We start from the raw sequence: 14,159 nt of genomic DNA, 5'->3' as shown, positions 1-14,159 counted from the left end.
GGAAGCAAAACAATAAGTAATAGAAGCTGCTCAGAAAATATTTTCAGGAGGGATTGGGGAGGGAGTGACAATTTTTCTTTTAAAATGTACAGATATATTTTGATTTTATTGAAAAAAAAACTAAAAAAATCAAAAAGCTGAAAAATGTTCAGTTTATAATTGGTTTTGATTTACACTTTTTCATAAAAAACTGGAAACATTTCAAAACGTATATTTAAACGAAATGCCATTTTTCTTCCAAAAAAATCCTATTTCAAATGAAAATTTTTGACCATCTCTAGTCAGGCTGCTTTGCTTTGTGTGTGACGGTAAGGGCTGACATTTGTTGGTCTGTCTAAGGCAGGAGAATCTCTGGAGCCAGCTATACATACTTTTCCATCAGAAGTTTTCAGTCTTAGCCAGCCACTCACACCTACCCCTGCCCAGGGAAGTAAATCTCAAAAAAAAATTCCAGCCTTTTCCAGCCAATACAGACAAACATTCGTTGCCGGAAGGCAAGTTATAGTTTTATCTGGTTAGAGGGAGCACATCAGAAAGTTACAGTCCTTCTGCAGAGCTGAAGTTAACAAAACGTGGCTTCTGAGAAAAATCCTGTTTGATGGAGAAGTCAGGAAAATGCCTTTGAGATGTGAGATGAACACTGATACATATAAAAACGTACTGATTTATTTTATAATCACATACAAAAATGAATTAAGAGAAGGGAACAGTCTGTGAGAAAAGTTAGGCTAAATGCTATTAAAGCTGACTATGAATCACATGGAATTTAGTGTTTGGAAATGCAATGATAATAATCGCCCTCCTAGAGTACTTACTGTACAAAGATTGAAAACACTTCAAACATCCCTATGAAGTAGGCAATTACTGGTATCCCTGTTTTACAGATGGGGAAACTGAAGCCCAAAGTGGTTAATGACAAGGCTTTTAAAGGCATTTGTGTGTCTAACGATGCCGATAGGCACCTAGCGAGATTTTAAAAAGTGCCTACATGCCTGTCTCTGACAAATCCCACTAGGTGGGACTAAGGCACCTAACTGCCTTTAAACATCTGCCCCTAAGTGACTTGCACATGATTTATAGACGTCTGTGGACAAGCCAGGAACAGAATGCTGACCTACCCTCCCTTTTGCACGCCCCGCCATGCCCATTCCTTCAGCACAAGGACATCCTCTCCTCTAAGGAAATGTTCATCTGTCACTTACATTATAACATCTTCGGAGCAGGGAGCACATCTTTATTTGTGCCTTGTATCACACTGAGCATGCTGTTGGCCCTTATCAAATAAAAATATTAACAACAATCCACAGATGCATTGCAAATTACTTTTAAGTATTCACGCCAGCTGGAAACAGTAAGAGAGGACTCATTAAAACAGAAATTCCAGTGTGGGCTAGGCGTTGAAAAGGAAAAAATATGTTATAATTCAACTGTTTCATTAAAGATACACTCCAGATGAGAAAATGAACCAACAATTGAGCAAAACACATTTTACTTCATGTAAAATCTTTGGCAAGGAAATGGTTAGCTTTTAGAGACAGACAATAAAGCTCTAACTTAGGCACACATATGCGTGTGTGTTTTGTATTACTTACAAAAAGTAATGTTAAAAGAAGATTAAGGTTACAAAGTTAACCACTCCGAAATTAGGAAATGTCAAGTGCGAGTGTATGTACACACATGAAAAACTGAATATTTTAATAATATTTTTAAAACATTTTTAAAGTTCTTACTCACAGCTAGTTACTCTGGTTGTAGTGTTATTCAACTGGTTGCAGTGCCCAGAACTGTGTATACAGCATACGTTTTTATTTGTCTGATTTGCTCTGGTCTTTCAGAAACTTGTTTATGCATTCCACGCCTGTGTGCCACCTTGGGGCACAGGGGCTGCTAAGCGAATACTCTCTAGGATTCGGATTCCATAAAGCTTGTTTGGCTTTGATACAGGCAATAGTAACAACGCCAGCTCCTGCCACTACATAATAAACCAGCTTCTCCAACTCAGCTATTTCCTATCCCGTGTGCAAGACACAGCTGTGCCTTGATAGCCTCGGTGCAGGTGTGAGATGTACTGTGCCCCACAAAGCACTTAGTCAAGACTAGCAACAGAAAGATGTCCCCTAAATTCTGAGATTACCTAGTCAATAAAGGCAACATAATCGGTCTTCTGGAGATTTGCACAGAGCTTTGATGCTGCAAAAAAGTCACCAAGACCCAGTACAAAATTAAAGTAACAAAACCTACATTTTGTAATGCGCCAGGGTTGTCTAATCCGTCTATGAGCTCATATCTTGTTAATGGGCTTAAGGGGAAGGTTTAGTTTACCCTTCCCTTGCTAGCCTGGAAAAGGAAATACTCCCCTGAGGCAGGTTTTTCTTCAAGTAGGATGGTCCATAGAAAAGTATGACAACTTCTGGTTGTATTACGTATCTAATCTTAGTTCTGCCCATCTTCTCCTCCCTTCTCCTCATCCCCATGTATCCCTGCACCTGTGTGAACCCTCTGTGGGGTTCAGAGGGAGAGGGAATGCTGCTACAGAGGGTAGTTCTCTGGGGGAAGAGGCATAGGCAGGACAATGCTGTTTATACATCCACCAGTGGCATCTCTGGGTGTATATTATAGTCATCACAAGCACAGGGATTGTGCTCTGGGCAGCTTCTGAGATGCAGGGTGGGATGAAAAAGTCTGCCATCGATGAAAGGTATAAAACTGAGCTGAAGACTCATATTCTAGACTTTCCTTCACGCAATTACTTCTTTGATAGGAAACCTCCAGGGAAGCTCCGTTGCTGCATAAAGCTAGGTTGGCAATTCAGTGCCTCACAATTTGCTGGTTACATGAGGTAGTATGGAACCAATGCCCCAGCTTGACATTATGGCTTCTGGAATTGCCCTTTTTTCTATAAAAGTAAGCTGGGGTCATGAAAAAGTTCACAGAACTTCAGTAGGGGCTTAAATCCCATGCCAAGGTCAAATTCCCACTAAAGCCATTACATTCCTGGCCTACCCCATCATATCGTGGTGCTGTGTCTGGTTAAACATATGCCATGTTGTAACCCACAGGTGGCCGTGGATAAAGTGATTTCTGCATGTAGTCTGAGTGTCAGTGTAAACTTGCTAAAATATGTCAGGATACTTTGGTAGAAAGATGCTGGATAGAGTAAATGGAAGCTTGACCAAGAGGATACATTATAAAAGTGGGCAGCCATGCTTTTTACTCTCTCTCCTAGGTACTTATATGGCTCCCCTATGTGAGCATCTCTGAGGTATTTATCACCACAACACCCCTGAAAGGTAGGGCAGGGTTATCCCCATGTTACAGAAGTAGGGATCTGAGGCACAGAAAAATGATGTGACATGCCCAAGGTCACATAGGAAGTCTGTGATAAAGCAGGGGATCAGACCCAGGTCTCCCAAGTCCAAGACTAATACCCTAGCCCCTTCCCACCCTCACATGGGGAGTTGATTTCACCACCCCACTTCCGTAGTTAGCTACCTCTGCAGTTCAGTCCTCACACTTTTAAAAAGCAGCTGCAAAAGCTATTTTTCTCCAATAAATATTTTCATTTTTAATCACTCGACTACTGTCCAGCCCACCTCTCAATGAAGGCACACTATTCTGCCTTCTCTCTGATTTTCTGTTGTGTATCGTGATGGTTTTAATTGCACTGTATTTTCAATTGGTTTTCAGCTCACTAGGAGAAATAGTTATCATAAAAGCCTAGCCCTATACTCCTCTCTCTCAATCACAGCTACATCAGGATTTTAATACAAGGAATGAAGGCAGGATTTGCTATCTACAAAATGTTTACATAGTAGTTGTTAGTCACTCTAGTATCCAAAGCACACTGAATTGTCCTGCAGGAAAAGAAAAAGAGCATGACTTGAGCTCGAATGAAGAGACTTCTGCTACAAGTTCACAATAGTTTGCCCTGACCTTAACCACTGTGTGTGCTGCCTACTGTTTTAGCTTTAGTGATTCCAGATAGGAGTTGACAAGGAATGTGACAAAGTTAGATGGCTTAGACTGACTAAATCCTGAGTTTGCAGTAATTAGCCAGGCATTATTGCACGGTGTGGGACAGACAGGGAACATTAAGTGATGGTGCAGTATACTACTGATTTCACTCTCGGTACATTAAGATAGTTTATAGTAATGTATATAGGGTGGGATGAGAGGATTCCCTAGCCCGGAGTTTTCTGCCATCTAAGGTTGCGACACGAAGAGTGGACAGAAAGGAGAAAGGGGAAGTAACACACCAACTTGTTTTAAAAGTTGTTCGGCCTCCCTAAGTTACTAAGCACGTGTCTTAGAGCCAGGATCATTATGTTTGGCTGTCTCCAAACTGAACAAATCAACATGCATTTAAAAAATGCATAACCAGCAGCTGGTTATAATAAAATAGCCTGGGGTCTATTGAGCTGTTCACTTTAATGAGAGCAAGAGAATGTAATGTAGACAATCAGCTTCTTACTAGCATGCTTGTTATTTTTCAGCAAAATTTGAAACTATCTGAACAAAAAAAGTTGATCAATGTTTACTAAAGTCTTTGTAATCACTGTACATATCTCCCAGATGAGTATCCTCAGCTTTTAATAGCCCAGTAGAGCTACTGTTGTCTCTTGGCTGCCGTTCTAAACCTTACATCACCACTACGAGAAGCAAATTCTTGTCTTCCTGAGCGTTCTCTAATAAGCAAATGTCTATCGTTCACCAGTGGTGTGTTACAGAATGAAATAAACTGATAGCAATGATTTGTGTGGAAAAGTAGAGGACCTTCATTTGCATGTATTAACCATAACAGATGAGCTAGGATTTAATATTTTTTATCTGGTTCGATCTTACAGCCGCACGCACACAAGGAGAAAGATCAAGGGACTGGGATGGAATGCACTGTTTTTCATTTTGGATGTTAAACTGCCAATTAAATGTCAGTTAGCAAGAGAAATGTCTCAGCTACATTTCTCTCTTGCCTACCACTTTTTTCCTAACTTCTTGCTGTGTTTGGTAATTGTTTACGGGCCAGTACTTGTTCTCCATTAGCTGCATTTATTATTATTCATCATATATAGTGTGTTAGCAGCTAGAGGCTAACCAGTTCAGGGTCCCTTTGTGCTGGGCACAGTCCACAAAACCATAGTTAGTGACAACGTATGCAACTTAATCTGTATTATGTAGACTTCGACAGCACAATGCTTACATACTGCACAATGTGCGTACTTAATAAAAAATGTCTTTGTCTGCTTTCTGTTATCTTTCTCAGAGATCAAAAATAGCAGTCTATGAGAAAATGTGGTCATATATGAAGTCAGCAGAGCCATCTGTATTTACCAAAACAACAGCTGACGGGGTCGCTAGGGTGCGGAAGTCAAAGGGAAAGTTTGCCTTCCTCCTTGAATCGACCATGAACGAGTATATCGAGCAGCGAAAGCCATGTGACACAATGAAAGTTGGTGGGAACCTGGATTCCAAAGGCTATGGTGTAGCAACTCCGAAAGGCTCAGCATTAAGGTGGGTGGAATAATATAACAATATATATGTTGTTATAGTATTCCACCTACCCTGATGTATTGTGTTGTCATTTTCTTTCTTGTGGATTTTGAGGTAACTTTAAAGTTTAAAATCTTCAATATTCCATGGAGTAAAATAAGACGGTAAATTATGGTTTCATTTACTTAATGCATCCATTTTTTAATGTTCTCTCTGTGCTGTCCTTTCTGATTGTTTGTTACTGTTTTAATTTTACAGTTCAATGGCTTTTTCAATTTAAATGGTAAAAGCCAAGTTAAACTGCCATATGTGACGAATGTTAATTGCATGATGTGGTGTTCTTGTTACATTTTTTCCTCAAAGACAATTTCCCCATCCCGCACACTTCAGTTTTGAGCAAATGTTATCCTCCATGCCACCTTCCAATATTGAACCCTGTATTTGCTGTAGAAACATTTTTATAGCTCCCCGTTCTGTGAAATTTAGCCAATTTGTCCTCTTGTGCTCCTTTTTTTATACGTTACGATTTCTTAAGCATTTGTGCATTTTCTTACGAGTTATGTTTTATCGTTTCAAGAAATGCTGTTAACCTGGCAGTATTAAAACTGAATGAGCAAGGCCTCTTGGACAAATTGAAAAACAAATGGTGGTACGACAAAGGAGAGTGCGGCAGCGGGGGAGGTGACTCCAAGGTCAGCCTCAATGTCACCACAATCGGGTACCTTAGTAAAGAGTAATCGGCAAGGCTGTTATTTGACTTATCAAGGCAAAAAAGAACAGAGATTAGAACCATTTGAATAATTGCGAAAAAAGCCGCTTGCTTGCGCAGTAGTTTTTTAAATGAGACAGTCTTATTTTTATCATGTGCCATTTAATCCAACTTGAGATCCTTATTTAACTAACAGATAGAGGCTCCAGTAGTGTTGGCCCTGCCAGGCGTTCATTAAGTTAATAAGTGTTCATCTGAGCTCATCCTTGTACAAAGAAGTCGCGATCACACATTAATGCAGCCTGAAGCATTGAGTACAAAGTGTTTCATAGTTCAGTGATTTGAAGCTATTTGTTGTATTTTTAAGAGACCTTTTTATAAGGGCAAAACAGCGAACAGCAAAAATCTTGAAGTTTGCAGGATCAATTTTCCTTAGCCCTTTTCTGCTGGCTTAAAATGGGCATAGCAGTCTAGTCCCAGCATACACCGCTGGCCTCTCCAATGGCCAGTGGGAGCTGGACCAGATTCCAGAGGAGACGTACATCTTACTTTAGGTTACTTGTAGCTCAGAAAAGTAAGTAAGAAAGAAAAGTAAGTCTGGTTGTATGACCAATTGCTAACGAGGCTCAGTAGATGAGGCTAAAGCACTTATTACAGCAGCAAGATTGTGTTTAACACTAAGGACTGATTCTCCTGTGACACCCTACTGGCAGGAAACATTTTATAAGTACTTGGAAATTGCAGTACTTGTGGCTAGAAATAGGAGATGCACTGCCTGCTCAGGATAGCAGTCTCTGCTTGCACAACTGAAGTGTGTGGTGGTCTGGAAAGGATTAATTTCCAAATGTAAATGTAGCTTTTAAAAAAGCAATTTCAGTGGCACGTAACCTAGAATAGAACATAATCTTTAATACTACAGAGACTGTCACTTTGTAAATATCTTAGATAGAAGGGTATAAAATTGTATTTGTTGCACTACTTAACCAGATATTGGGTCCAACTCCCATCAACTTCAGTGGGGCCAGGACTTCACTCATTATTTTAACAGTGTGGATTTTAGCAGATAACTAAAAGTTACTTTGAAAAACTCATCTTATGCAAAAGCTAACCAGTTAGTGTCAATATTATTGATCACTACCTCACAAAACTAAGTGATTAACAATTATGTTTGCATTAGGGCTGTCAAGCGATTAAAAAAATTAATCATGATTAACTGCAGATTAATCGCACTGTTAAACAATAATAGAATACCATTAATTTAAATATTTTGGATGATTTCTACATTTTCAAATATACTGATTTCAATTACAACACAGAATACAAAGTGTACAGTGCTCACTTTATATTTACTTTTGATTACAAATATTTGACCTATAAAAAAACAAAAGAAATAGTATTTTTCAATTCACCTAATACAAGTACTGTAGTGAAATCTCTTTATCATGAAAGCTGAACTTATGAATGTCGAATTATGTATAAAACACTGCATTCAAAAATAAAACAATGTAAAACTTTAGAGCCTACAAGTCCACTCAGTCCTACTTCTTGTTTGTCTTAGCGATTGGCTGAACAAGTTGTTTACATTTGCAGGAGATAATGCTGCCCGCTTCTTGTTGACAATGGCACCTGAAATTGAGAACAGGCGTTCACATGACACTGTTGTAGCCAGCATTGCAAGATATTTACATGCCAGATGTGCTAAAGATTCATATGTTCCTTCATGCTTCAACCACCATTCCAGGTTAGGGAACATGCGTCCATGCTGATGACAGGTTCTGCTCGATAACAATCCAAAACCGTGTGGACCAACACATGTTCATTTTCATTATTTGAGTCAGATGCCACCAGCAGAAGGTTGATTTTTCTTTTTTGTTGGCTGAGGTTCTGTAGTTTCCACTTTGGAGTGTTGCTCTTTTAAGACTTCTGAAAGCATCTCCATACCTCATCTCTCTCAGATTTTGGAAGGCACTTCAGATTCTTAAACCTTGGGTTGACTACTGTAGCTATCTTTAGAAATCTCACATAGGTACCTTCTTTGCGTTTTGTCAAATCCGCAGTGAAAGTGTTCTTAAAATGAACAACATGTGCTGGGTCATCATCTGAGACTACTATAACATGAAATATATTGCAGAATGCGGGTAAAACAGGGAAGGGGACATACAATTCTCCCCCAAGGACTTCAGTCACAAATTTAATTAACACATTTTTTTTAACAAGCATCATCAGCATGGAAGCATGTCCTTTGGAATGCTGGCCGAAGCATGAAGGGGCAAACAAATATTTAGCATATCTGGCACATAAATACCTTGCAATGCCAGCTACAAAAGTGCCATGCAAATGACAGTTCCCACTTTCTGGTGACATAGTAAATAAGAAGAAGGCAGTATTATCTCCTGTAAATGTAAACAAACCTGTTTGTCTTAGCGATCAGCTGAACAAGAAGTAGGACTGAGTGGACTTGTAGGTTCTAAAGTTTTACATTGTTGTCTTTTTGAGTGCAGTTATGTAATTAAAAAAATCTACAGTTGTAGGTGGCACTTTCACAACAAAGAGAAATGTTTTGTTAATCATTTTCACACTGCAAATATTTTTAATAAAAAATATACACTTTGATTTTAATTACAATACAGATTACAATATGTATGAAAATGTACAAAAACATCCAGAATATTTAATAAATTTCAATTGGTGTTCTGTTGTTTAACAGTGTGATTAAAACTGCGATTAATCACGACTAATTTTTTTAATAGCGATTAATTGTTGTGAGTTAATCTCAAGAGTTAACTGCGATGAATTGACAGCCCTAGTTTGCATTTACGTGTGTGATTTGCACAGGGAAGCTGTACTGGGATAGGTATTAGCATTACCATGACATTGCTGATCATACGGAGTACAGGAATTGCCAACAAAATTAATTCAAAATGCCTTTTTGTTCTGAAAAGTATTCAGATTGGAACTATAACATGCCATCTCTCATTAAAAAAATGCTTTTGTATTGGTCCAAAATACTGCAGAAACTTTATTTTTAGTAAGCTGCAGAGTTTTGGACAATTATTGCAAATGACTATCGTGTTTTATTAATAAAAGTTGATTACATCTGGCTAGTTAGTGAATTAATCTGTTACTTCAGTCATCTGGGATATTAGCAAAAGCAGTTGTGTAATAAAAGGAAAGAAAGGACTGAAATTCAGATTAATTTAATCACTCCAGTTCTTCAGTACTCATCACCAGCCTGGAAAAAAGTATGAGTTTTAATAGGCTTCTTAATTCTCATTCTTGTCCCTCAAGCAACATTTTATATAATGTTACGTGTGCAAGTATATTAAATGTTCATTTTCTTCCCAGCATCCAACACTGTATTGTCTGCCTCTACACTATGAAAGAGATTTCTTTGTACAATACAGCTTCGCCAGTTGCCTGAATTATAAACAGCCAACTAACATTTAAAGTTCTGAGAAATCTAAAACAGTTTGTTTTTTTTTACAGTGGTAATAGTGAGGGCAAGGTCATCTTTCTATTTTTGTATTTGCTCAGGCATCATTTAAAGGAAATAATGCTCTATGTTAACAAGTACTCAAGCCTGTGTTAGTAGATGCTAGAAAAGCAGTTCAGTTATTCCATGATAAAGTATATTGCAGGGAAAGGAAATGGAAATGAGGAGAACCTTTGATTTGTCTTTTTTAACCTTGAATCGCAAATCTCTCTCCTATTTATTTCTTGTTTATTGTAATGTTTGGGGTTAAAGGCTGGATGGTTATTTCAGCTATAAACCTCAATCATCAGGGATTTGTCATTCAGCAGCGTAAGTCCCCGGGAATAGAACGTGGGCCAAGCCAGTTCTCTGGTCCGATGCATACTTTCTCCTTGGAGAGGTGGAGGGAGAAAGAACCTCAAAGCTGATTAAGCTAGGTTTTTTTAAATTATTACTTCTAGAGTTGTCAAAAATAGGTTTTTTATTTTAAAAGTGTTAATTTCCAATGGTGATATTTTGCAGGCACTTAATACCACAGACTGGTGTGTCTTGGCATTAAAATATAAATAATATATTCCCAACTGTGCAGAAGGTAGCACAGTTTTAACAGTGTGGATTTTAGCAAAGAACTTAAGTTACTTTGGACAACTCATCTTTTGCAAAAGCTAATCAGTGTCCATATTACTGTAATAATTACTGTGACTTAATTTAACTATAATGCTTTTGAGGGATTCTGTTGACATCACACACCTTTAAAGCAAAGCTCAAGTTGTCTCCTGAACCCCAAAAGAGAACCACAGCCCTGCAAATGTACATATGGCAGGTACTAATATATCTTTTTGTATTATATATGATTAAAGACAAATCTTGACCTGCATTTTCTCCCATTTCTCTCTCTAAAGTCTGTAATCCTCTTCCCTGCCCCAGTCTGACAGATTGAATTTTGCAAGTATCTATTATTTTAATGCCAGGTTCTTATTATGACATCAAATAAGTATGTAAAACAATGTCCCTCTCAAAACATAGCCCATCTTTTATGTATTGATCAGAAATTTGCAAGGGAGTCAAAGATTGAAGAGCCTGTACATTAATAACACATTTGATGTATTTCCTAGATGTCAACTAGCACAATAATGGCAGCAATGAACTTTTCTTAACATTGTGTCAGCTACAGAGGAGCTAATGTAATGTCAGTGGAGGTGTCCGATGTAATGACACTGCTCAGTGTTGGCATGGTATCAGTCCGGAATAGGGGAGCCATTATGATGCTAATGCAAGTGTTAAAAATAGTTACATGCTATTTTTTTCTTTTGATTGATTGTTATGAAACACAAACACAGGAGGCTGAAATTCGTTCCTGGTGTAACTCTACACAGTCCAGTGGAGTTACACCAGGAATGAACTTGGCCCACTATGTTCATTGATTATTGCTTGGCTTTAGCATGGATTTCACACTGTACATGGTAAGGGCTGCAGTGAAGTCTTGTGATCTAATTTAAGATGGATTACAACCCTTTTATTCCTAACATTGCACTGTTTGTGCAGCGCACTGAGATCTTCAAATGAAATACACTATTGAAGAGCAGCGTATTATTATTGTAATTGACTTTCCCTAGTCCAATAGAGCAACTCAGAGAGCTGGACACGAGGATGTACATTTTAATGAAAGGTGAGCCCAACCCAAGTTCAAATCCAGATTTGGATCCAGACTTCTTCAAAATCTAGGCGTGTTCTGATCCACGATTTTACTTCAGCCCGAGATAGGACTAGAGAGCCAGGCTGAAACCTGGATTTGGATCCAAACATTCATGAAGATCGAAGCAGTTTGGATCCAGGTTTTTGGTTCAGGCTTATCTCTAGTTGTAATGCATAAAATATGAACATTGGTTAATTTTTATTTTTTTTAAATGTCAAGAGGAGAAGATAAACAGCCTTTTCAAAACTGTTTTGTTTTTCCTTTAAAGGAGGAAATATTTGGGGAAAGATAGAAGCTATCGCAACAAGGAAGAGATGCAAGGTGTATCAAGGAATGAGATATGCATATGTCATTGACTTATGGTGCAATATGATGGAGTTTACTCACTCATGACAACTTTTTCTACTAGCTAAGCTAACAGAACAGCTCTGTTAGCTTACCAGATAGAGGCCCAAGTTTTGGGGAATAGGTGTCCTGAGTTTATAATCAGATACTTCCTGCTGGTATTTTAGTGTGTGGGGGTGTGGGGGGGTTTACTGTATATAGGCTTGAATCATTACAGATTGATGGTGCCATGGTCTTAGACTGAGCTCCTCTGACTCCCTGATATTCTGTTTGTGCTCAAGATATGGGGTGAGTATGTGACTCATTTGCTTGTCTCTGTGCGCGCTGTTGCCCATTACTGGACTACAAAGAACCTATTCACATAGAAAAATTGGTTCCATAGATGCTTGTCTTCCTCCCCTTAGTTTGTCAAGTGTTCTTTAAGGTCAGATGGCTCTGAGTTTTAATCATGCCTCCTCTTGATACTGTATGTTCATTGCCATCAGACAGTTACATTCTGAGACTAAAGGAACCCCAATGACTAATAAATCCTATGATTTTTACAAGGATTTTAAGTCTCACAACTGGAAAAAAAAAACATTTCAAATTGACTTGTCATGGAGATTTTCCTTCTATTAGATTCCACTAAACAAATTGGTATTATATGGTTTATCATTGTTACATCCAAAAATAGATGTTCCCCTTTTATTTTAAAACTGAAAAGATTGAATTTCTATTGTGAAATAATTATAGAGAGCCAGATCCTAGCTGGTATAAATCTCCATACCGTCACTGAAGTCAGTTAACACCAGCTACAATAATTAGCATCAGCTAAAGATCTGGTCCACAAAGTCTTGGAGGCTGCCAGTATTTCACTGGGAAAGGTACTTATCAAATTCCAGCAGAGACTATTTATTCCATGAGACTAAAGGGAGGTCTTGGCATATCCATCCGTGATTTCTGTACGATAGTGTGCATATGCTTATTTAAACACCGCTGACATGCATATCATAATTCATTCGCTTATCTTTCTTAAATGCAAAACAATTAATTGCACCCACAGAGATTCTTGGCAAAATTGTACAGTTATTGTATCCGGATACTCTTATTTCAGTGAGCTGACTTCTTAATTGTTTGAGAACCTGTAGTAGTACTTAGAAAAGCATATGCCAGGAAATTTGTTGCTGAATATTGTCAGTTTTAGGCACAGTTATTTTATTATACAAGCGTGTCCCCTCAAACCTGAGTGATTACTGAGCAGGGATTTAACCAGAAATATGCAAGACATTATATAAATAAAGATAGCAGGATGAATGGATAAGTTTAATTAATTAGTTGTATGAGAAGAATTTTCTGTTAAGATATATTTCTGTAATTCTGGGGTTGATTCATTTCTGAGCTTCCCTTACCTTGATGGTAGCATTTAATGACGGCTAACTTAAAAGTAAATTGTCTGTGTTTAGTCTTAAAGTGGATTCCACATATACAGAGTCCTTGATAATTATTTGACTGAATTTCTTTATCAAAATGGGTTTTTAAAAAAAAAAGACATTGAAGGAACACAAAATGCCCTGGTATTTAATTTCCCAGCCTTTTTGTTAATCGTAAAATTTAATTTGTAGGGTTCTAGCCACAGGTGCTGGAACTAGGGGTGCTGCCACACCACCTGGCTTGAAGTGGTTTCCATTATATACAGGTTTACAGCTTAGTTCAATGGCTCTCAGCACCTCCACTATAAAAATTGTTCCAGCACGCCTGAGCTAAATTCTGTCCTTGGATCCATGCAGCACATATTGTCTTCAGTGAGACATATTCATGCACATCTGAGAGCAGAAGTTGGCCTTAAGCAGAATGAATTTGTTCCCCCTGTTTCTCAGTATCAGTTTGCTTGTGTAAATTTACCGCATGCCATGTTATTCATTTTTAATACAGATGTATTTTTAGAAGAAATCTGTTATGAATCATTTTAGATGTGATTTGCTATCTTAAGAATCCCATTGGAAAACTTCTTATGCTTTGCATAAGACTCACTTTTCAAATATTATCTTTAAAAAAAAACCATGCAACACAACTCATTCATGCAATTTGCATGAAAATAGTGTTCATCAACATGCAGTGACTTGCTCATCCAGTGGATGCTATAAGCATGGGCTATGAGTTGGAAAGGAAGTAAAATGGCAGAACAGAACCAATCATAACAGCACTGTGCAAATTCACACTCGTGACTAAGAGAGCAATTGAAAAATATTGCATTTTGCATATTAGTATGCAGAATAACATTTTAAAAGGAAGGTGTCAAAAATTGACAAATACTTTTCACAGCATACTATTAAAAATGCTGTAGCATATTTTGTAACAATAATTAAGTCCTTTGTAATATGAAACTTCATTACAGCATTCCTCCACTTATATTATCACAGAGGACCGAGAGCCTACTTTATAAAATGCAGCCTGCAGAGGTTCTATTATAT

At 37.9% G+C, this 14,159-nt stretch overlaps 1 protein-coding gene across 4 annotated transcripts in view; it reads left to right on the top strand.

The window, feature by feature from the left end:
• The window catches only part of GRIA3 (glutamate ionotropic receptor AMPA type subunit 3), a 205,988-nt gene that overhangs the window by 164,404 nt on the left and 27,425 nt on the right, over positions 1-14,159 (top strand). For 2 of the 4 annotated variants that reach the window (XM_030574939.1, XM_030574937.1), the window contains exons 13-14: positions 5,261-5,508; positions 6,065-6,179. In XM_030574939.1, the coding sequence (XP_030430799.1) occupies positions 5,261-5,508; positions 6,065-6,179 (363 nt within the window). The remainder of the gene's footprint in view (positions 1-5,260; positions 5,509-6,064; positions 6,180-14,159) is intronic. The other 2 variants (XM_030574935.1, XM_030574938.1) reach the window with 1 other exon arrangement.

The sequence above is a fragment of the Gopherus evgoodei genome, chromosome 9, assembly GCF_007399415.2.
Source record: "Gopherus evgoodei ecotype Sinaloan lineage chromosome 9, rGopEvg1_v1.p, whole genome shotgun sequence".
NCBI classification, from domain to species: domain Eukaryota; kingdom Metazoa; phylum Chordata; order Testudines; family Testudinidae; genus Gopherus; species Gopherus evgoodei.
This window is presented reverse-complemented; position numbering and strand designations above follow the sequence as displayed.